The 24518-nt window shown below is 43.1% G+C and overlaps 2 protein-coding genes across 3 annotated transcripts in view; both read left to right on the forward strand.

Annotated features, from left to right (window-relative positions):
- Positions 1 to 2249, forward strand: part of PPP1R12A (protein phosphatase 1 regulatory subunit 12A) — a 115841-nt gene extending 113592 nt beyond the window's left edge. For both annotated transcript variants that reach the window (XM_033057586.2, XM_033057587.2), the window contains one exon: positions 103 to 2249. In XM_033057586.2, coding sequence (XP_032913477.1) covers positions 103 to 189 — 87 coding nt within the window. In that variant the 3' untranslated portion in view covers positions 190 to 2249. The remainder of the gene's footprint in view (positions 1 to 102) is intronic.
- Positions 2250 to 16058: 13809 nt separating this feature from the next.
- The window catches only part of PAWR (pro-apoptotic WT1 regulator), a 70936-nt gene continuing 62476 nt past the window's right edge, over positions 16059 to 24518 (forward strand). Inside the window, exon 1 of the mRNA XM_033059119.1 lies at positions 16059 to 16667. Within this exon, the coding sequence (XP_032915010.1) occupies positions 16197 to 16667 (471 nt within the window). The 5' untranslated portion in view covers positions 16059 to 16196. The remainder of the gene's footprint in view (positions 16668 to 24518) is intronic.

Here is a 24518-nt window from a genome sequence, read left to right on the forward strand (position 1 = left end):
ACTTAAGCTGAATAATGATTTTTTACTCACAGTCCTTGTCTAGTCTTGCTGCTTTTACTTGGGGTGTAACAGCAAATAACCACCATGTTTCATTTTTCATAGATGCTACCAGACCTGAAGGCAGACAACCAGAGGCTAAAAGATGAAAATGGGGCCTTGATCAGAGTTATAAGCAAACTTTCCAAATAAAGGGTTTACTACAGCAGCAAGTAACGGTATTGCACATCACTAGTAACTCCAGTGGACCATGGTATGGCAGTCACTGGAAGTGTGGGAAGATCCTTTGGAGACTGTCATTTTCAGATATCCTGCCAAACACCCTCTTACCTGTGTGTTTTTTTGTATCAAGATCATTGTTTCTGTTAAAATGCAGCTGCTGAGAAGATAAAATGACTGAGAAATCTTGTTTACAGCCACAGCATAATAAGGAAAGTATTCAAGGCCAGATACGCCTCAGATATTTAACCAGTAAGCCTTAGTTGTACATAAACACTTCTACATCAACAAATGCTTTCAGCTCTCACAGACGACAGTTACTCAATAATGTTTTTGTTGTGCCACAATTCCCATTTTTTCCTATACTCAGTTTTTCTTTAAGATTTAAGTTTGGATTTTTTTTTCCCTTTTAATTTTTCATGTACCAGATTTTCTTGTACAGTGTTTTCACAGCTTTACCATTTGCAGAGACCACACACCCTTTTAAATTACATAATTTGTGTAGCTAACTAGAATTGTATTGTCCAACCACCTGGAACAGAGATGTTTGGTGGAACATTTGCTTTCACTGTTTGTGCAATATGCATTTATTTCCTATACAAAATGCTTTAAAAGTCAGTTGAAACTAGAAATATTTTAAGAATCCTGTTTTCTGCCTTTATTGGTCACTTTAAAAAAAAAAAAAAGAAGAAAAAAAAGAAGTTTGTAGTGAAAGACGTTAGATCCTGTAATCGTCACATTCATTTGAGCAGGTACTGAGTGATGCTGTATATATAAATGTGTACTGGTTTGATTTTTCAGACCACCACGTGGCATGCTTGAATATATTTCCCTATTGCAAATGTCTGTTAATGCAAATTAGGCTATCCAGAATAGTGTGTTTAACAAAGTTCGTTAATTTTTATGGTATAAAGAATTTAGACATTGTACATTGTATGGAGCCCTATCTTTGCAAAAGGTCTAAACTATATTAAAACGTTATTATCTTTTTGTCCCTTTTTTTTTTATTTGATAGTGTTCACCATAATAAAAAAATGCATAAATATAACTGCTTCACTACATTTCACATACCTGTATTTATCTGAGTGCTGTCCAAAACTGTTGTGCTAGCCAAAGTAATGTACTAAATCATTTGAAAAGCATAACCCATTACACTCACAATAATGTTTATATGCACTGTTGTTGCCATGCGAGAAGGCATCCAATTTGATAACATCGTGTCAGACCATTTTATACATTTCAGTGGCCTTTAAAAACAAAAAAAGTACTTAAGTGAAGATCGTTTTTGTTAGGAACAGCTTTTATATTTTCACTAAACCATTCAAAATGTGACATCCTATTGGCACATAGTTTGTTGCCTAAAACCACTGAACAGATCAGCCATTAAAACAAATTGTACATTGTAAAGCTTGTAGTAGCTATTGTATTATTGATTATATTGTATACTATATTAAATGTGAATTTGTACCCCTTCATTTAAAAAGGTCATGTTCTACTGCCTAAGTGGGGGGGAGGGAGGGTTAGCTTTACAGGGGTGGGATATGTTTTGGTAAGGAAGACATGATGTCCTCTCTCTGTTGATTGGTTTTTTGAAGATCTAAGGTTATGCTCTTACTACCAAGCTCAGGATTTTTGATTTTAAAGGTACACGGATAGTTTGAGATATCTTATTGTAATTGCTCTGTATGAGAGGTGGGTCTGAACCATAGGGACTTCCATTGTCTTATGCTAACGTAAAGAATTGAATGGCTGCAACATATTGAGTTCTGTTACAAGACAGTTAGGCATATTCTGGATTATATTTGGTAAAGTTTGGGTGCCTGTGAATGATTAAATACGTGTTTCTAATATTTTAGTGTTTTATATTTAGGTTATTTATTCTTTATATCTAAAAAATGAATGGCTACTGTGCTATATTGATTTTATTGGTAGTACTGAGCAGACCTTGTATCTGCATGAAACTAGTTGCAAAACCCACTATTTTGGAAAAAAAAATGTATTTTGACATATACAAATAAAATGAATACAAAATATTTTAAATGTGTGAAAGTTTTACTGATAAAACATTGAAATTTGTTACGAATTTAAACCATGTTATAAGTTTGCTATTTAAATTCTTTGGTGGGCATTTTTCCTTCATTGCGTTACTCGGATGCGAGGTTCAAGTACCTTTCAAAGATTGTAATCAGATTGTGATTATTTGCACATCATTGTACATGCACATCTGTAAATGCAACAGTAAAAATGCCATATTTATGCAATCTGTAACAAGTTGGACAAATGTTTATATATTTTACATAAACCTGTCTGTGTGCAGAATCTGAGAACCATTTTTTATGTGATATTAACCTAATCTCACAAAGCAATTGCTAAACTTGTGTCATTGTCTTATTGTTCCTGATAGTGTTGAAGATCCATTACATCCCCAGAAAATCCAGCTACAACAGAGAGAAAAATGGGTTGTGGAAGAGTATTTTATTATTTAGGAGACTGTTTGCATGTAAGAAGTATATTATTGCTGGCTGGTGACTCTGACAAGCCTTCCTTAAATGACTGATGCCTTAAATGGTAAGTCAAACCAGCAACTTAGATTTCCAGGGGACTTGTAACAGTGTGGAAAGGGATCTCTGTGTCCAGAATTAACATCAAATACAGAGGCATGGAAGTAGCTGGTGTGGAGAGTGAAGAGACAAAGGGCCTGCCCAGAACCAGCTCCAGCCATGGAGGGAGCCATCACCTGGGGAGGAGGAAGGAGTACTGGACACTCAAGTGGGAGGAGAGTGGAGGAAGCATGGCTGCATAAGGACTGCCTGACCTTTATGGCTCTGAGCAATAGCAGTTATCTAGAAGAAAAAGCTCAGGAGCTGGAATTTTATTCTCTGCCCACCTTGTCTCCCTTATAAACCATTTCCTCTGAGCCTTCCTAATTCCTTCTACATACTGATTTACTGCTGTTTCCTTGCCAGATCCCCAAAAGCGCAGTTTCGATTAATAGTGTACAGGTCAGTATGTTTGTTTACTCAGCACCAAGCACAAAATGTGAATCTCAAGAATTCACTCATTTAGAAATACTGTTCTCGCTAAACTTGGGTTGTGCTCACATGAACATTAAACTGGTATTAATCTTACCTGTCCCGTATTCCTGCCATAACAACAAATTGGTTGCCATACAAGGGTCCTTTCATTTCTGTCTTAGGAAGAGTAGTTATTTAATACATTTTAGACAAGGAAAAAGTGCTTCTGGGTTTCTGAAGACACCTGCCTTAGGAGATGTGCACTGGGGGAGAAATTTTAATCATTTCACCTCTGTCAGACACAAATGGTCTTCATCTCAGAAGACTCCCATCCCTGCTAGCTGGCATAACCATGAGGTTTACAGTCAAGAGTAATGGCATAATGCCAAAATGTGATGGTAGACAAGAAATCTACATCGAAAAAGAGCAAGGGGTGAGGAAGAAGTACACCATGATGTCAGACTAGGAAAGGCAAGACCATGTCAGAAAATGAATGGTTTGCATGATGGCATCAGAACAAAATTGGCCCCAAGTCAAGAGCTCATGGCTCTGTCGCATCCAAACTCCTGAACAGAGAAATGTCCAGTGCAGCCATGTGAGTTATGGCTTGCTGCTGGCTCATAACACTGTTAAAAGGAGGTAATAATTGATTTCTAAATTGAGTATGAAATAATCATTGCATTGACTTGTACTTGATCTAGTGACCTTGGAAGTGTCTTAAATTCCTGCAGCTGGCACTTTACCATCTTTTATGACCATTTTGAGGTATTACTTAGCTCCTCAAGAAAGGAACATGGATCCTTTTGTCGCTTCCCTGTTGCTAGTGGTCTTGTGACAGAGGTATAAATGGAGGCGGCCAAATCTGCCACGCTGAAATGTGGTGCAGCTATAGGTCCTGGAAAGCTCCAGGCAGGTCCTCCCTAGAAAGAAGAGTGGGCAAAGGCTCTTGGCAGCTGAGGCCTTAAGCCTGTGCAGTATGGAAAGTGTAAGCAGCCTCGTTTTTAGTTACACTTAAAGTTGCTTTCACCTTTTAGTAGTTTCTCTAACTTGACATGGTACAGTTGTAGCCAGTAGATAAGAATTGAGCTTTAATTGTGCAACTGAGGGATTAATAATGTTTTATATATGAAATTTAATTGGCAGTTACAATCCAGAAGCACGGCAAAGCATGACATGAATTCGCTATGTTTAAAATTACATTTTAAAATAAATTTTTAAAACCCAACAAAACAAAACTCTACAACCATTACACAGTTTTTGGGGGAGAGTACTTTGAAAGAGACAGAGAAGACAATTGTCACTGTATTGTAGGGGGTTGTTTTTCCACTTGCTTTAGAGGTTCTGTTCAAGAGTTCTGTTGCAGCTCTGCTGGTCACCTCTGTGAAATTACAGGAGTTTTTTCCCCTCATAGGGATAGCCGGTCTGCTGGGGAACAGAGGAAATGCTCATAAGTTTTTCAGAAGAAGCTCTTGCTATTCATGGTTATGTCCACACTGTTAGATTTAGCTGTGGTGATTCAGCTTCCTCAAGTTCTTAAAATCAAAGCCACATGAGTGAAAAAATGCTGGTGACTGGAGTTACTTGCTTTACATTTGTTTTGATTGCAGGAGGAGCAGTGGAGCTGGTCAGAGAGTAGAAGCAGATAATACTGTGCTCAGCCTCAATATAGATGTAAAATAAGACTAGAACAGTCCTAAAGATGACTGCAAGTTCCTGCAACCAAGACAGAATTAAAAAGCAAAACAAAACCTCCCAAACTCACAATTAATTGCTCACATTAAAGGGAGAGCTGCTGCCATACTGATGAGGTAATCGGCTATTCCTGCTTGTGTCAGCACCTCCCCATTTTGTATCGCTGATTAGATAGGAAAAGTATGTAGCCTTTAGAGAAAGGAGGAACTGTTCAGTTCTTTCATCTGAAAACATCACCTGTTGGATGTCTAATGTTTCTCATCTGGCCCAGGGACAATTACAGCAGGGACAAAAGCCCCACATTCCAACTCTAATTATTTCGTCCTTCTTGCTTGAGTTTAACACGTCTGTTTTGCAAACCTATTCAAGTTTAGCAGGAATAGTTAGCCAAGACAGCGCAGTTCATCTTCTGGTGTGGTCTTTTCCCTTTGCTTTATTTGCTGGAGAAGAAAGAAAAGAAATGCAGTCAAGTATGGTGGATGGTGGGGAAAAAAACCCAACAACCTATTTATTTATTTGGTACCATCTTCCTGAGCTCCCTCCATGGCTCTACAAGTCCTTGCAGCAGACTCACTGGGCTGAATTGCTCTTTGGGGAAACCTGCGCCTGCCACGCTGCCTCAGGTGGGACCCCAGCAGGGCTGCGGGCTGCTGCACCTTCCTCTGACCTTCATCTCTCCCCAGACAGAAAATAGTCCTGTTGCCCTTGTTTGTGGCTGCTTGTATACCCGTTTTAATTACACAATATACACATCTTGCCACGCTATCTAGTCACTGCCCAGAAAGAAGATTAAATGAAAAAGTTGGTTTAAAAATAAAAATGCACATTTCCATCAACTGCAGATATTTCGTAGGTGATTCTTCAATTATTAGCAGCTCACCTCTATTTTCAGTTGTCTGAAACGCACCAAATTAGACTAAGTTCTTTCCTCCGGCTTAACCCATGACTATTGGCGATGCATGATGGTAAGTAATTGCCCAGTAATGCAGCTTTAGCCACTCTTTGTGCTTCGTGAAAATAAGAGAGCTTTCACTACAGGCTTTTACGATGCTTCTTTAGTCCCGTGCATAAAAAAGGCACAACTCATAAATGTAAGGGGGAAGGAGCAGAAGCGATACTACTGAATCCCTAATATTACTCTGCCAGTTTCTGCCTAGAGGTAATGACACCGAGATCAGTTTCCAGCCCGTGGAGGAGCCCCAGGCGCGGAAGGGCCGCTGGCGGGCGGCGTAGCCGGGAGGTGGCACCAGACGGCTTCGCTTCTCCCGGGCTGCTCCGCGGCTCCCTCGGGGCTCCCCTGGGGCTCCTCCCGGGCTCCCGCAGCTTCCCCGCGGCACAGCGGCTGCCGTGCCGGCCAGCTCTGGCCAGGCAGCGAGGCACGGCGCCTGAGCCCGCTCGCCGCTGGTCCGGGAGTGCAGCACGGCTTCCTCACCTGTCCCCTTGGCCCTCGACAGCCGTGCGTAGGAATGGCTCAAACGACAGGGCCAGGAGGAGACTCTGCCTCTGATGTAAACTGAGACAGGTCTAGTACGACCGATGAAGCGAGGCAGAGAACAGCAATCTCAAATTCATCGACACAAGGAACGCACTGGGTTAGTCTGAAGGCGGCAAGGACTACTTTTAAATATCTTACACCGAAAGCCTGCGAAAGGAGCTTGACGCCCTGGGAATGGCAGAGTACGCTTGGCTCGGTTGATGAGCTGAAATCCATCCCATCAAGATGCAGAAACTGTCACCCCAAGAGGACTGGGCAGTGGGTCTGGCGGGACGGATCCGTGTGAGTGCGGGCAGGCACCCACTGCACGGTGAGCACTCCCATACTGAGTGAAGAGACGGACTAGGAACAGGCACCAGGACAACTCTGCTACAGAGAAGAGGCACAGAAAAAAAAGTAATCATCCCTATCGAAAGTTGTCAAATCTGCATTCATAGCATCACTGCACTTGGCTGAAATGCCGAAACACTGGTTAACTCGTTCTTGCTCAGCCCCCTGTCAGTATCATCTATGTGTTGCTTCACTGTGTGACCCGAGCGCTCTGTATGGTGTGAGGTCCTTGAAGTTCTCCCTTCAGTCTCTCTGGTGCATTACACCGTGGGTGTACTCACATCTTTCTGATCCCCATAGTTTTTTCACCTCAATTCTGCATGGATGGAGTTTTGCCCTAATTCCAAGCCACCATATATAATTATTTTCTGTGCAAGAGAGGGCTTTGAAGTCTAATTACATTCCCTGTTATCCCTGAAGATAGCCATTAAAGACCCCAGAAGTCACTTCCCCCGGGGCCTTGAGCACTGTCTGAATTTCCTTTTCTATGGGGAGTGGCACTCAGGATTGCTACTCGCAGGCACAGAGTGCAAGAACTCCTTCATATTTTACCAACAAGTCACTACAAGCTTACCGACATGCCACAGCTGCTGGAAAGAGCAGCCTCTCCTCCAGCTCCTCCTCACCTCAGCTGTCGGTTTTCCTGAGTGCCACCTCGACCATTGAAACTCCCCTTTGGACATTCAGATCCCAGCGCTCTCATTCAGTCCTTCTTGTATTTGCTGCCTATTTGCGGCCCCTCAGACCACCTCCCATCCTTATGATTGCTTCTTGCATTCAGTTGTTACTTCTCTCTCCTGTTTCAATCCCCCTGTAGACCTCACCACTTCCAGAGCTCATTGCTCCACAGTTGTCTTGGGTTGAATTCTCTGCTGTCCACAATTCCTCGCTCCACGAGTGCAGCAGCCTCAACACTGCGTGCTCTCCCTCAGCCTCTGTTCCTCACCTTCCACTCCCCTTTTCTTACACTGCCTTATCCCGAGCTTCTTAGATCCCTAATGGTTTCAAAGAGCCTGTTAATCTTTTCCTGACCACTGGATCTCTTTTTTTTTCACTGATAATCTAATCTTTGCCCAGCAGGAATGTCTCTACCCAGCCAATGAGTTCCCACCTACTCTTGATTATCTGCAATGCAAGGGGGTGGTTTTACCATAAACTAAGCCCACTCCTAAGAGTCACCTGTTCCCACTCAATCCAGTTATTCCCCTCCTCAGGAATCAGCACTTTTTTCATAGGCTCCATACCTCAAAACATTTTCCAGAGTGAAAGGTCTTATACTTCTTTCTTATTTTCAACCCATCAAGGTGTTTGCAGGCATAATTCACTATTTTCTAATTTTCCTTCATCTCATTTTGAGTATCTTACAATAAAGTAAACCCATAAGAGGATGCCTGTTGGGTACTAATGCTAGGGAATAAATAAATTGAGCATTGGCTGTGGGTTTGCTGAAGTACGCAGCTTGTCCTCTCTCAAGTTATTTTTGAACTTAAAACTTCTTTTTAATATGTATTTAAGGCTTGCCATCTTGAAACAGCAAATCCTGTATTATAAGCAAATCCCATTTGTTTTTAAGCATATCTACATTTGCTTCTATAGAAGTATTACAATGGCACATAGATTTTGTTCCAATTTCCAGTCTCAAACTTTTATCCTAAATGTTTATATCATGGCTATGTATCATTAAAATAAATTTTTAATATAAAATATCAACAAAATTTGAACAATAGCATGCGTATTTTATTTATGTTCTTTAAACTATTTGTTTCCTTTGTAATCTGTTTGGTTTCATACACACTCACTCTAAACTCTTACAAGTACTTCCCCCTCCTCTGCTTACACTCACTGACACGTCACTGCCATTGATTGATTGTTGTTTGTGTTTGCTTTGGACACTTCCAGATGATTGCTACTAATAACCAGTACTAAATTCCTGAAATATCTCCCTGATTCCTTTTCCAAGGCAACTTCATTATGGTGTCATATGAAGCACAGTAGGCCCTAGAAATATTGTGCTGCAGGAGAAAAATAATCTCCAAATGAAGGGATAGCTCAAACAAAGCATTGTAAAAAGCCATCACACTAAATTCTGCATGCATCATCTGCTGCATTTCAGCAAAGGCCAAGCTTCTTAGTCAGCTCTCTGAGGAGATCCCTCAGCCTTAACTGTGATTCTTTTGGGGCATAGTTTTGTGCTCACTGGACTTCTCTACTGCGTGCAACTCAGCACCTGAACAAGGTTAGCTCAAAAGGACGAGGTATAACAGTTTAACCAAGAATTACACAGTAACAATCAAGAAGCCTAATTAATTTTTACCAACTTTTTATTGGTTTGTTAAAAAATAAAAATAATTCTTATGAGTTAGAGTGCTGTTAATTAAAAGCCAAAAAACCCAAAACCACAATACAACAGCCCTGAAGGATTATGAATTGTAACCAGTACCAACAAGACACAGACTGACAGTGAGCCAGGAACCACTGGATTTGGTTTCTAATTATTCATTTGCCTGCTTACGTTTGGAGATACAGAAAGACAGGAACAGAACTGTCTTTGGTGCAGACCAAAGATCTGTTTAAAAATGTTTTAAACTTACGAGCTAGGTACATAGAGGTCACAAAAGTATCTTGAGTTGGAAGGGACCCATAGGATCATTGCATCCAACTCCCTGTTTCTCACAGAACTATCTAAAACTAAAGCAGGCGTATAGTCAGAGGACGCTGCCTTTAAAAAGAATAAGTAGGCTCCATAGGTGCTGGAAACTTAAAAAGGAACAGGTGGTATTATTCAGGAAACTTAAGGTTATCTTATAAGGCAGTTGGCACCTATGATATTATTTCTGTCACGTGGAAAGGTACAGCCAGCTCTTTGTCACCAAGGTGATAGACAGTATCTTAGATGGCACAGCAGTGGGGTAACCTGGCAGCCTCTCCACTAATGAAGATGTTGGCAGGCCAGCTGCCCATTTTTTAGGGTATTCCTAAGAACTCGGGACTCTAGAGGACAACATGGCACAAAGACAAGCCCTAGAAAACACCCAAGGCTGGCTTACATCTTGTAAGAGCAGAGAGCTCTCTCTTGTGAAGGAATACAAAGAGAACAGAGCATCTCTATTTGCTCCCAAAAGGGCAAGTCTGGAGCTGGACTAATAAACCAGCAAACAGCCAAATCCAATGCCTCTGTGTTATGCTCCCTAGTATTCATTTTAGTTCAACAGACTCTGTGCTGCTTAACTGTCTCCAGGTGGTATCGTATCTTAGAAAATTTGTGCCAACACAAGTCACTTTACATCCATTTATGCTGAATCCCATCTGCTACTTTATCACTGCCATTCACTTTGGCCATTTCACTTTCTCAATTTGTTGTGTTTCTTTCCAATGCTTTATTTTTGATGGATCCCCCATAGTGATGAGCTCTGCTGCAAGATGCTCCCTAGGCTCCTTCACAGTAGGGAAAAGCTTTTTTTAAGTGCTCCTTTTGTATGGTGATTGTATCCTGGCTCTACTGATCTGCCATCAGAGGAATTGCTTCTCTGCCTTTTGCAAACCGGTCTCCAAGCATACTTATAGCTGCCTTAACTTACAGCTGCCTTACAGCATACCCTTCTTTCCCAAGCACCGTGTGGCTCATCAGCATCAGCTTTGCCTCCTTACACCTCACTGTTTAACATTTTGATTCTTTGTCTATTTTTCCCTATTCCTCAACAAGTTGCTCTAGGGCATACTCACCTGGCTCACTGTTCAAATCTGGCCCTCCAGAGTATCTCTTTGGATGAAAAAAAGAGATACCACAGTTGTTTGATAAATTCTGTCAAAACTATGCTGCTGAACCTCACCACAAATAGCAAGGAGGTAAGACAAGCCAAGTGATTGCTCTATACCCTCACAGTGCAGGACATGAGCAGCAACAGACCTTCTGACCAAGTCAGACTGGGAACTGTGGCAGATATTCTCATTACACTTTTGAAGTCGTCTGCACAGGTACCAAATCCATTCCCACCCCCACTGTCATTCTTATCCAACAACTGCTAGCTGGAGACAGATGGAAATCTCTGCATTAATTTTCCATACTGTAAGATGAAATACTTAAAAAAAAAAAAAAAAGGAAATTTCTGTCACTTTGTTTTTTGCTTTTTGACAGTGCATTCTTCCACCAGATAGACTCATAAACTTTGTTGCAAGAAACAATACTAGTTTGTCAGAATAAATTAGTTTGAAGAAAGGACATCTTTTTTGTCAAATGTTAGCAGTGTTCAAGAATGGTAAAACTCATACAAGAGACAAGACTAGAGGATGCATCACTATAGGACTGATCTAGAGTGCTAATGCCTCCTGATAAATCTAGCTATTTCACAAAGCTCTCAAGTCAGACCCTAGCACTTGGAAAAAAGGATTTAAGCATCCAATTCAGTAGCACAGAAAATAGGATAAAACTGTCATTTCATTAAAAGTGGGATTGTCAGATTTGTACAAGTTTGCAGAGAAAAACCGTAAGAAAGCAATCCAGTTAAACCACTGCCTACAGCAACTAGAGCATAATAGTTGTTAGAACCTTATAGAGAAAAACCTTGCCAGAACATTAGCACTATGGCTCCAATGTGTGGTGAGGGGGGAAAAGTGAATAATTTGATCAATTTTTGCAAGAAAAGTTGAGGAAATGAAAAATCCCTGATGGTAGGCTAAGTCTCTCAGAACAGTGTGCATCGCTCAGAAGTAGTAGAAAGTAGTATTAAATTGAAAGGGATAGCACTTCACATGTATTTAGACAAAACACCCAAGACCATTAGCAATAAAAGGTTAAAAAAGAGAACTATATACTTGAGGACCATTTTACTTTCAGGGGACATTTGACATTAGAAATGTCAAATAGGTAGGGAGTTCACAGGAAGATTAGATAGAAGTTACAGCCAGAGATTTAACATGAAACGTTTAAAGAGAGGTTTTTGAAATTTTGCAAATAAAAACAATAGATATTCCTACAAAAAGGTAGTTGTAAGATTTCACTGAGTCACAGTAATTTTAAGCAACAGCATTTCTAGACAGAAATAAGTAGATAGATGGGTTAGTTAGGGTACAGTGATGTGGATGAGGGTTATCCAGCAGGTAAAATTTAAAGCAGAAGAGAGGGAAAATTTAGTGGGACGGCACCAGAGCAAGCTAAATAAACCCAGTTTAATAAAGTGGTGAATGATAAAGCAGGTGGAACAAGTATGTTCCACCAGAAAAAGTTTGGGTTGGGAGAAGAAAGACGAAGAATGCTGAGTGAATTAACTCCAAAGGGGATCCAATGTGGGAAGCAGTAGACAGGTGCATTAAGTGGAAGTGTTTCATGGAAATTCAGAGGCAAAGTTAAGTCTGGAGCAGAAGGAAGAGCATGTGTGTTTAAGAATCAGGCAGGTGAATACAGTAGACTCAACAGAGACTGGGAAGAGATGCTGAATAGGATGAGATGAGGCAATGTTTCAGTGCAGAGCATACAGGCATGAGTGTATGTTTGCTAAGCTCAGAGCATGATTGCAATAAGTAAACAGACATTGGGCAGGAATTTGGATGTTGTCCTTAATTTCCTCAGCCATTAATATGTTATTATGTTCTCTATTTTATTTTCCAGCCCTTGAAAATTGCAACTTCAGAAAAGATTATGGCTCAGATAAACTTGAATTCAGAATGTTAATAACGTTGGATAATTTTGGTTGAATCTATAGAACAAATTACAAAGATCTCAAGCAGCTTGCAACCATTTACAAAGGAAGCAGCTTTGAAGTGCCCAGCCCCAAAAGGCACTTAATTTCCTTGAGATTTTAAGAATGAACTACGGGTTTTACTCTAAATTAAAAGATGAAGTATTTTTTTTCCATGGCCAAGGAGACCAAGATCATCCTACCCAAACCTGTGGTAATTCTACCTCTAGGGAAGAATGTCCTTCCAGAATACATAAAAACCAGTATCTTAAGGCTTAAGGACCCTTATCATTACACCAGTTTAAAACAGCTAATAAAATGAATTGTCTTTCTAGGACTTAAGAATATCCTGAAGACTTTTTTTCTTTGTTCTAAAAATGTTTGCAAGCTATTAAGCTGTTTTTCCTTGTGGCAGAGGAAAACATGTAGCGTGATACCTAAACTATTTGGGACTTTATCCCTGAAAGCTCTCCAGCACAGACAACCTTATTGAGATGCAAACATCTGACAGTCAGCATTTTTGTATTGGGCACTTAAGCCCAACCTCACTCACCACAACATAACTTCTGTTAATTTATAACAGACTATAAGGCAAACAAAGCCTTTTTTGGGGGTAAAAAAAAAAAAAAAAAAAAAAAAAGAAGAAAGAAAACCAAACAACAATAACAAAAATTCCACCCAAAAACTCCAAACCTCACAATGTTTTTGCACTACAGAGAGAAAAAGAAATCCAGGGGGACATGAAGCAGGGCAGGCACGTCTAAGCATTGCTAGCTGCTACAGATTGCCTCAGAGGGGCTCAAGGGGCAGCTGGCAGGACCTGAGGGTGCCCTCAGAACTAAAATGCATTGTTATATTTCTCAATATACACAACATGCTGTAAGTAACAGAGTATTAACTTTCTAATATGACTTTTTTGCTAATATTTGGCCAGCTGTGCTGCTCATGGTGTATAATAATGAGAGTGAAATACTGCTACTATCACAGTTACATGATTCTCTCAAGAAAAGCTCTTCATTCATTGTATAAATGGAAAAAAAATTACATGATAGAAAGGACAAGAACTCATATTATAAATCCTTTTTCTAGATTATGTTTTCTAAAGATACAGTTAAGTTCTTGTCTAATTTAAAAATTCTATAGATAAGAGTGCAGGAAAGAATTTTTTCTTCAGGAGAGTGTTGAGTCAAAACTTTTTTTAGGACCAACTTTACTGATTTTGTACTGCTGAGTAGTAAAGAGTAGTGCTAGTACAGAGCTATGTTTTCACCATCTATTTTTCTGCCTATTTAGAGCTTTCCAACCCAACACTGAACAACCAGCTGGTTTTAATTGGGGATTTTCTCTTGGTCTGAAAGATAAGAGGTTTCGTCTGCAGTGATGAAACTGCACCTTAACTTCCATGCATAGAAACATTTAAACGCCCCTTCAAAATCAACCACCACACCAAAAGAACCCCTAAATCCAAACCAGAGCAGAAATCAGATAGGAGTTCAGGGAAAAGTCCAAGTAAATGAATGATCACCAGAAAGGCAGAGAAGGTTGGCATGGTGACATAGTGAGACTGTGCCCACTGCTGTGAAAGACAACGAGGTAGAGACTTATTTAAGGCACAAGTGGCTACATGGACTAATCCTGTTATATTGTACAGACAGTAGATATTTGGAGCTCCATTTTGCTAGATATTTTTATCCCTATCACCTATATAATTTCTTTTTCTGTAAAAGGAAACCAAAAATCCTTGCAAAGTTTATATTCTGAAGTGCTACTGAATTTTATTAATTAGGTGGACAAATTCGGGACTGAATCCGAAAAGGGGAGAAAAGGTGATGAAAAGACTATCAAGTGCTCTCAGCTAGGCAATCCCAGGCTATATGGATTTCCTCTGACTGATGTAAGCTTGTATCTCGTCCTGAGCCAGCTGGAAAGGTGTCACGGATACACTCCTTTCTCCTTGCATACTACTTACAAAGCAGGATTAAGCAAGCCACAAGGCTACTGAAAGCTGTCATTTTTAAAAGTACCACGATCAGTTTCCAGGGTGGGACTGAGACACAGCGAGGTCGGGCAAACCAAAAGAAGCTGAGTTTTCCGTGCACGTTTACCCATCTGATCACCTACACACGCTGTTGATAGCACATGCTTCCACCACGGTCCTTGCATGTTCGTTTTTATTAACATTTAACCCAGCCAGATTTCCTCACTGAGGTCTGCTATTATTTATAAACGAGACATCTGTCAAGTCTTTGCAGCATGACTGGCGGAAACCCCTTGAATCCTGGCTTCTTGTAACGTCAGGAAAGCACAGGATCTTTCCCAACCTTCCGCCCGCGGGAGTGAACTTCCACCCGGCCAGCAGCAGCCTGCCCAGCAGCGGCGCGGCCAGAGGAAGTCATTGTGCCGCGGGAGCCGCTGACCTCGGGCTCTTTCCCACCGTGCCCCGACCGCGCCGCACAGCGCAGCGCCGGCACCGCGCTTCGAGCCCAAGCCGGCTCTGCCGTCCGGCGCGGCGGGGATGATGTCCTGATGATAGCGAAGCCGTGCCGGGCTCCGCACGCGGCTCCTCGGCGCCAGCGGCCGCCGAGGCCGCGGAACCGCCCCGCCCCAGGGCCGAGCCCGGCACCTGCCCCGCGAAAGGCGGCCGCACGTCGAGCCCTTCAGCCGAGGCTTTGCGGCAGGTGCGGGGCGGGTTTGGCGAAGCCCCCGCGGAGGGGTGTGACAGCAGACCGCCTTCTCCGGCCCCTGCTGGCGGGGCTCCCACAGCCCCCGCCCGCCCTCCGTTAAAGCCGTCGGGGAAGGGGAGCGCGGCCGGGGCCAGCGGCGTCCCGGCCCGCTCATCCCCGCTCCGCTCCTGCCGCGGCGCTCCTCGCCAGCCCTCGCTGGCGCTCGTCGGGAGTGCCGAGGTCCGTGTCCGCTCCCGTGCCGGCGCTGCCCGGGCAGGTGCCAGGGCACGGCTGCGGGCCGGCAGCCGGCGCGGTCGGGTCGCGGCGCGCACACCGGGCCGGGCGGAGCCTCCCCGCCCTCACCCCATTGTCGAGGCCATCTCGGCAGTTTCCGCCCTGGCTTCGGCTGTGTCCGCGCCGCGATGGGGAAAGGGGAGGGAGCTCGGGAAGGCTCGGGGCCGCGCCGCTCCTTCCGGGACGGGAGGCGGTGCCGCTCACCTGGTGCCGCTGGCGCTGTGCAGCGCCCGAGCCGCGGCCCCGCCGGCGGGAGGTGAGCGCCGGCCGCGGCTCGCCCCGCCCTGCAGCGCGCGGGAACGCGGCTCCCCGGGCAGGCAAGCGGGCGGAGGGGGATGGCACCGGCTCCGGGGGGATGGCACCCGATGGCCCGGGGCGAGGGACGGCGCTGCGCGGCCGTCGTGGCCGCGGCGGGCGGGCGGGCGGAGGAGGCGGGTACCGCCGGGCGGGAGTTGAAGGGAGCCCCGGGCAGCGAGGGGCTCGGGGCTGGGCGGCGCGGTCCGAGCCGTGGGAGCCGAGCGTCCGAGGGCGGGCGGTGATGGAGACTCATTCCCTGGGGCCGGCGGCTCCCGGGGAGTTCGCGAGGCGGCGGGACGGGGATGGGCAGTGCGGCGGGACGGCTCACGTCCCCCCTTTGTTTCTCTCCAGGGTGTTTGTGCTTCTGCGAGCCTCTCTCCCCGCCCCCGACTCTCCCGCCCCCGTCTCTCCCGCCCGACCCACCGGGACCTCTCCTCTGCGGGCGGCAGCAGAGCCGCCTCGGGGCGGGCGGCGGCAGCAGCGCTGGTGGGGCGCTCTCGCCGTCCAGCGCGCCGGGAACATGGCGACTGGCGGCTACCGCAGCGCCGGGGGCAGCACCACGGACTTTCTGGAGGAATGGAAAGCCAAGCGGGAGAAGATGCGGGCGAAGCAGGCGCCGCCGGCCCCGGGCGCACCGGGCGGGGGAGAGCCCCGCGCTGCGGGGGGCGGCCCCTCGGCCGAGCTGAACAATAACAGCAACCTGCCCCCCGACCGCGCGGCGCCCCCCGCCGGCGGGGCGCTGAACTGCCTCAGCCTCGCCAGCGCCGCCCTGGGCCGCGGCGCCCCCGCCAAGGAGCCCGCACCGGCTCTCGCCGGCAGCCGCGGGGCCGAGCCCGCCGCCGCACCGGGCTCCCCCGAGGGCGAGGAGAAGCTGGCCGCCAAGGGAAAGAGCTCGGGCCCCAGCGCCAGGAAGGGGAAGGGACAGATCGAGAAGAGGAAGCTGAGGGAGAAGAGGAGGTCGACAGGTGTGGTGAACATCCCGGCCGCCGAGGTGAGCGGGGACGGGAGGACGCGGCCGCCGCTGGGGGCGCCGGGCGCAGCCCCGGGGCTGCTGCGGAGCGCCCGCCGGCCCTGCCCGCGCTGCGCCGGGGGTCGGGGCAGGGCGGCGTCCCGAGCGACGGGCACATGAGGTGTCATTTGTCCTAAATAAACTAACCTGTCGTAACTTGTGGCTTGCTTTTTCCCCCTTTTTTCTTCTCTCTTTTTTTTTTTTTTTTTTTATGCTTCTTGTCGCCAGAGTAAGTTCAAAGCCTTTGGAGGATCGCACTGAGACACGTGCCTGTTAAAGTATGGTCAAAACAGTAGTAATGAGAGAAAACTGATTTATCAGGTTGGAATAGATGTTCAGGTGTAAATATTATTCAGTTTGGAAGCCGGAAGAATTTTCTGCACTGGAAAAAATGTAGTGGTTTAAGGAGCATTTTTTTGAGGCAGAGGAAGATATTTTTATCAGCCAACACCACTGTCCTCTGCGGTTTGCTACTAGTATAAAAATCTGGCATTGATTTGTAATACTCCTAGAGGAATTCAGAAGAATGATAACTAAGCTTTTAGCTTGTTTTGCAGTTAATAAGAAAGGCCACAGGAAACTTTGAACAGAGTTGGGTTTCTGTCTACAGTTTTGCACTAGTAATGGTGATCACCATATTTTTGTAGAAAAGAACCCTGATAGTTGTTTTGGTTAATGTTATGGATTATTAAAGTAACTCTAGAAAATTAAAGATTTTTGTTTCTGAAGCAGCAGGAGAAGATGAAATCATATTTTTCACACCTGAAGTTACTAGCCCTTGCTTATGACATCCTAGGCACTTTCACAGCACACACTTTCATGTGAGGTGGTTTTGGAAGGTTGAGAAATGAGTTTCAGGAGCAGTAGAAATCTTTATAACTGAGTTTTGGCATAGGTCTTCAGTATCATTGTTTTGTAAAGTGTGGAATGAGTGAGTTCTTTTAGGTTTTTTTCAGAGTGTGCAGACCGTACCTTGTTTGTTTTATGTGGACCACTCCTTAAATACCTACCCCTTGTGCCTTTTATAGGAGCCTTAGACTGCAGCATCTTTACTTCTCTAAGTGGACTAGTTCTAGCCCAGTCAGTAATGGTTCTGTGCATTGCAGCAGGGGTTGTATAACATGATCATTTAGGGGTCTCTGTTGTGTACCTCATCCCTAGTTGTACTCTTTTTGGTTGGTTGGTTTTTGGCAGTGGATTTCTTTTTACTCTTTGAGACTAACCTCCTAGTTTTTTGAACTACTGTTCCTGTGGTCGTTTTTGAGTTGTGTGGTTTGGATTTTAGTAGTTTGGTGAGTTTGGTAGTGGTTGGGGTTTCTGTTTGTTTGTTTTGTTAAAGTATTACTCAAAATGTCTTGCTTTCCAGGAAAACACATTCCTTTCTCAGCAGCCTGAGTTTGAATCCTGTGTTTGAATTTGCTACATTTTCAAGGGTAACTATTTATTAAGGGTAACTTATTTAGGCATTGAGAAACGAATTCTCACATGCTCCCTAAACTTTTGAGGGCCTAGACTTTGCTGAGTGTCCCTACGTGTTGGCACTTCTTGGAAACTTCTCGTACATTTATACTAATTGCTTCTATAACTAGCAATTAAGGATTTCATCACATTTTGGGGTCAAATTTTAATAACTGTACATAACTATTGTACAAGGTGTTATTGGAGAAGCTTGCTATTATTAAGTGTTGCATTTTTTACCACCATATAATTATGCAGAGCTATTTCTTTTCAGTATTTCACCTCTCTTAAATGTTTTTGTTCATTGCCACATGCATTCCTAAGAATTGTTTAGCTAGGGAACACTAGATCATTCTTGGTAGTGAACAGCTTCAAAAACAATCTCCAGTGTCAAATGTGAGTACTTACTTACCGGTTAATGCTTTGCAGACTGTTTACTTGTCATGTCTTTCATACAACTCTGTAATCATGAGAAAATGTTTTAAAGTATTGATTCAACCTGGTCAGCTGAAATTCTCAGACAAAAGAAGGCTGTGATGTAGATGATGTCTTGTTGGAGTTACCTGCAACACTCCAGTTTCTTGCTGCCTTTCTCACTAGATGCTAGGCATAGCTTTACAGTGCAATTCATAGTGACTTGGTAGTAGTACACACTGAATTTTACCACTTGTAGCTCTTTAGGGTGTATGTTTCAAAATTACTTCTCAGGAGATGTAATTTTAGAGCTTTGCTGGGTGCTTCATTTCTTATTTTTCAAGAAATTTTTGTAAGAATGAAGTAGACATTTTATACTAAATCTCTCCCTTTTATGATCATCATGCCAGTGTGGTGGAGACCAATAAGATCCTTTGAAATGAAAATAGGCACCTGTTGAAAAAATGCACTCCTAAAAGATACAAAGTGCCTAAAAGCTCTGTTTGAAACTGAATACAAAAATAGGTTTTGCCCCGAAGAAGTAAGATTTATTTCATTTGCAATGTAGCTGAAGAATTTTTTGATAGGAAAGGTAGCAGGATAAGAAGAGTTTGTGTTGTCTCAGTTATCTTGAAACGTGTTAGCAGATTACTCATTAATGATTAATTTCTCTCCTGCTCAGTGGGAAGGTAATAGGGCCAGTTCTTAAAGGGTTTTATGTCTTAAGTGTACTTTGTATAGATGTTGGTGGAGGACAGAAACCAAAGTGGAAACTGCCAAAACAGGTGGTGACAGGTTGGAAGTTGATAATGATTTGTGTTTAGAGACCACTGTGATAAAACTAAAAGCTGGTTAGCACCAGTGCTTATCTAAGTAATGGTGACTTTTGTAAGTGGGTTCAGAAACACAGTGTTTTTCCTTTCAGTGATCATGAAGTAGTTTCTTGAAAGTTGGATTTGCCCTGAACATTAAATGCTGTGGGATTTGGGTTTTGTTGATTAATAACAATTCTTCAGGTTGTAAAAGGTAACTGAATTATACACAATTATCATTACTATGTAAGCTTCCTTCCTTAAATATTAAATAACCATTTTTAATTATGTTTGCAATGTGTTTCTCGTTTGGAGATACTCACTTGATGCAGGTGTTGAGTTTAGTTGCAGCATTTTTCTCATTTACAGTTGTGCTAGTGCCCGTTTAAGAAACACAGAGTTCACATTATTCACTGACAGTGCTTTATGAGGATCCACATATAGCATGAGAGTTCTCCAAAAAGGAGATTAACAAATATTTTTGTGGTTACCTTTTAAAAAAAGGTATGTATATAATCAAAATCTTGGTTCATTTAGGAAGGACAGTTATATAGCTGGGTTTTATGTAATGTGTGCAGTATAGATAAAGTTTACATTTTTACCTAACTGGATGGAAGTCATGTAAGTTGGGAAGTGTTCTTTTGTTAATAACAGGGTGATGAATGATTTTAAAAGGTGTTAGGAACACTGATCTGTCTGTATTTGTACCTGAGGCTGCCAGACCTGAGACACAACAGTCTCCTGACCTGTTTTTGGGAAATACTCGAGTGAAAGGTAGAAGTTATTAAAATACAGACTCTGCAAAGGATGTTCAGCCAGTCTGTGTTTGTTTCTTGTCTTAGGAGCAGCAGTAATGATATAACTTCTTGCAGTCTCACTGATGGCTTCCTGTCAGGAGTATGCCTGTGTGTTTAGAAGGTGCTGCATAGGTGGTGCCTGGTAGGTGTCGTACTGATCAACGGCCTTGGGAGTAGGCAAAGCAGTGAGTTCTTTCTGTGGGAAAGAAGAGTTCCTGCTGCTAGAGAAGTCCAGTATGCTCAGCTGAGGGGACTAACAAAAAGTTGCTGTTTTCCAGTGGGAAAAATATAAAGAAAATTTAAGTGCTCCATGTGTCAGGCACAGCATACTGTGTGTGTTGTAAAGGAATTGAAATCCTTCTCTGAACAGCTGGAAACTAGAGAGAGGAGTGGAATCCTATACTAGCTGTTGAGATCTTTTGATTAGAAGATTGCCTTTAGCATTATCTTTCTTAAAGATTCCCTACCTGAGGATTAAAGTGTCTTCATATTATATCTTGAGATTAATGAGGTAGTGTCTTTCTGTTGTCTAACATCTGTTGCATTGTAAAACAACTTGTTTTTTTTTGCTTGTGTTGGGGGAAAAAGGAACCTCAATAAGTGGTTGTTCAAACTACTAGAGAAAACCCCTATATCTGATACTCTTGACATTCATGCAGTAGTGTTATAAAGGAAGTCTGAAATAAATTTATTTGACCTGGACAAACATTCTTGGTAGATTAGACCATTCTTCTGCTGGCTTTGTCAAGTGAACACATCTTATTAGGATTCCATTTATGGTTCTTCCTTCTGATGTGACAGGGCAAATACAAGCAGTTTCGGGTTCTGATAAAAGGGTTGTATTGAGGTTGTTTATATCCAGTTTGTTTTGCTGTTAATATCTTCGTGAATTCTGATTTTGACCAAGTCTCCTGACAATACTTGTTCAAAGGGCATATTTTCTTCTTTCTAACTTTTTTTAGTACATGATAAGCTTATCCTTATTTTTTTTAATTTTTTTTTCTTTTTTTTATGAGCATGATTTAATATCCTGACATAGCTAGGTACTGGAAGTTGTTTGGCCAAAAAAACCCAACCACCACTAAGTTTTTAATAAACTTAAAAGTCTGGAAAACTTTCAATCCCAGAATCCATGTAGCAGCTTCTAAATCGCAGTGTGTGTACCTTTGAAGCTTGGTGTGCCCATCTCGTTGCTTATCACTGGCAAGCCTGGGAGAAAACCAGGTTTGCCTGTGACAACCAGTGGAACTGTGTGGCAAAATTTGATGGACTGTGTGCTCATGAGGTCCTTCAGTCATCCCCAGGAGGTTTGGCTACAGTGAACTGCACTTGAAACACTCCTATACTGATGCACACAGCAAGAAGAGCAAGCAGGAGGAGATTCCTTAGTCCCAGAGATGTGACATCATTGGCATAAGTGAAACCTGGTGGGATGAGTCCTGTGTCTACTGTGTTACAATGGACAATTACAGGCTCTTCAGGAGAGATCAGGCAAGGAAGGTGAGGTGAGGAGGTGGCATAAGTAATAGAGGGGCTGGAATGTATGGAGCTTGGAGTTGGCAATTGCACAGTTGAGAGCTACTGAGTAAGGATTAAGGGACAAACTTCATTGTGGAAGTCTTCTATAGGTGGCCCAGCCAGGATGACATCATTGATAAATTATCCTTTAAGAAACTAAGGGATATCTGTAAATCAGTCACTCTTTTTCTTAGGGGGGACCTCAACTTGCTAAATGCTAACTGGGAACACCACATAACTGGTACAAACAGGTCCAGAAGATTTCTGGAACACGTGGATGGTAACTTCTTGATATAGATGCTAAGGGAGTTGACTAGGAAATGTGCCCTTCTTGATTTGTTGCCTTCATCAGAGAGGACTTGCGGGTGGAGTGGTGTGAGGTGGTTGTCTTGGCCACAGTGACCATGAAGCGATCAAGTTTAAAATGGTCATGAGGAGAGGAGATTTCAGGCTGCTCAGGGAATTGGTGAGTAAGGTCCCTTGGGAAGATGCTTTTGGAGGTGCTGTGGTCCAACAGTGCTGGTCACTTAAGTACCACCTTCTAAGAGTACAGGAGCAGGTAATTTGGAAATGTTGGAAGTCAAGCATGAGACAGAAGGCTAACTGAGCAGGGATCTTCTGCAACTAAGACAAAAAGGAATGTGTATGTCCAATTGAAGCAATGTTCATGGACACAGGAGGATTACAAAGACACTGTTTCAACTCTATGGGGAGAAAAATTAGTGTAGCTAAAGCTAAGTCAGAATTGAAGCCGACCAGAACTGTGGGAGACAGTAAAGAAGAAGCATGACTGTGAGAATGAGAAACTCCCAGTGAATCCCAGTCTTGTACAGGATTTGCTTCTCCAACTGAACCCCTCAAAGTCTATGAGACCTGATGGTGTTAATCCAAGGGTACTCAAAGGGCTGGCTGATGTAATCATAAGTCCTCTCTCGATCATTCTTGAATGGTCTCAAGAGTCTGAAAAGGTCTCCATTGACTGGAACTTGACAAATGCCTCAATTTTCCAGAAGGGCCAGAAGGATACCCCTGGTAATCACAGGTCTCTCAGACTCACTTCAGTTCCTGGTAAAACTATGGAGAGGATTGTATTGGGAGTTATTGAGAAACACCTGAAGGACAATGTAGTCATGGGTCACAGCCAGCACAGGTTCATGAGGGGCAAGTCCTGCTTGTCTAACTTAATTTCTTTTTTTGACAAGGTGACTCCCCAGCTGTGGTCTTTTTGGATTTCAGTAAAACTTTCGATAATGTCTGTCACAGGATCCTTCTGGACAAAATGTCCAGCACACAACTGGATAAACACGTCACACGGTGGGTGAGCAACTGTGAGCAAAGGGTTATGGTGAATGGGGTTACATTAGGCTGGTGACCTGTCACTAGTAGGGCTCTGCAGGGCTCCATCCTTGGCCCTGTGTTCTTAAACATCTTCATAAATGACTTGGATACAGGACTTGAAGGGATGCTAAGTAAGTTTGCTGACGGCACTAAGTTGTGAGGAGCTGTCGAGTGCCATGAAGGCAGAGGGACTTCGGCAAATAAAACGACTGGGCGATCACCAACCCTATGAAGTTTAAAAACTGCAAGTACTGGGTTCTGCATCTGGGATGGGGCAACCCTGGATGTACAGACAAACTGAGGAATGTAACACTGGAGAGCAGCCCTGTGGAAGAGGACCTGTGGGTCCAAGTCAAGGGCAAGTTGGAAGGGCCACTGTTGATTAGTTCCATACAAGTTTTTACTGAGTTCTTGAAAGTATATCTAGTTTACATTCATAACATACATGTAAATTCATGTATGGTTTTTCTCTGCAGCCTTTTTTCTCCAAGGTTGGAGTTGTGTATTTGAAGAATTTCAGTTGGAAGACTAAGGGGATGACTTACTTTCTGTGTTACACAAGGTCACCGGAAATTAAAATTAAAACCACAACCCTGATGTTTTATTTCAGGATTCTACTGTATTTGATCTGCTTGCATGTTGCTATGAAGAACTGAATGGAACACTTAGATCTCTCTTACTCCAGATCTGCAAATCTTATGTTCAACTCTGTTGTATGTAATAATCACATCATCTTAGATGTAGCTATGTTTGGTACAAAATAGAAGAACATCATCTTGAGTTAAGGTAAGCTTAAATAAAGAAATTAGCCAAAAAAACCCTCAGAGAAACAAAAACAATGCTGTGCCATCTGCAATTTTTATCTATCTTAACTCTCGACAGTTACCTTCAAACAAAAAATACAAAAAAATTTTAAAAGTGCTAGGAATGGGCTTCACACAGTATCTTAGGTAGTATTTCATTGCTTTTCTTGATCTGATACTTAATTAAGTAACTGATGTCTTGAATCTTTTAAGTCAGAAACTTTTTATTAGATGAGAGACTTGCAGAAACGTAGTCCAGGGCAATGCTTGGTGTTTTCTTTGTATAGATATTGAATCTAAGTGTAATTAAGGTTGAAAGTAACCTCAGGAGATCTTTAATTCAACCTTGTTGCATCCAGTCTGATCTTGAAAATCTTCAAGGATGAAGTCTTCACAGCTTTTTTGGCCAATGCTACCAGGGCATGACTGTCCTTGAGATGAAAGTGTTTTGCTTTCTTTTGTCTGTTCTTTGAATTGTCTCCTGCCATGCACTGCTGCAAAGAGTCTAGGACAATTGGAAAAATTATGGATTTGGTTTTTTGGAAGAGCAACAATCTAGACATGCTTTAGTTGCCAGAAATAGGTGATAAAACAAGATTTGAGGTACATAGGCAGGATAGCTGGGCAAAATGCATGCAGCACTCAGATGTGGAAAAAGTGTTGCGAAATAACAGCCAGTTGTATGTGTGGTGT

Source organism: Catharus ustulatus, chromosome 4 (genome assembly GCF_009819885.2).
Source record: "Catharus ustulatus isolate bCatUst1 chromosome 4, bCatUst1.pri.v2, whole genome shotgun sequence".
Classification (NCBI taxonomy): domain Eukaryota; kingdom Metazoa; phylum Chordata; class Aves; order Passeriformes; family Turdidae; genus Catharus; species Catharus ustulatus.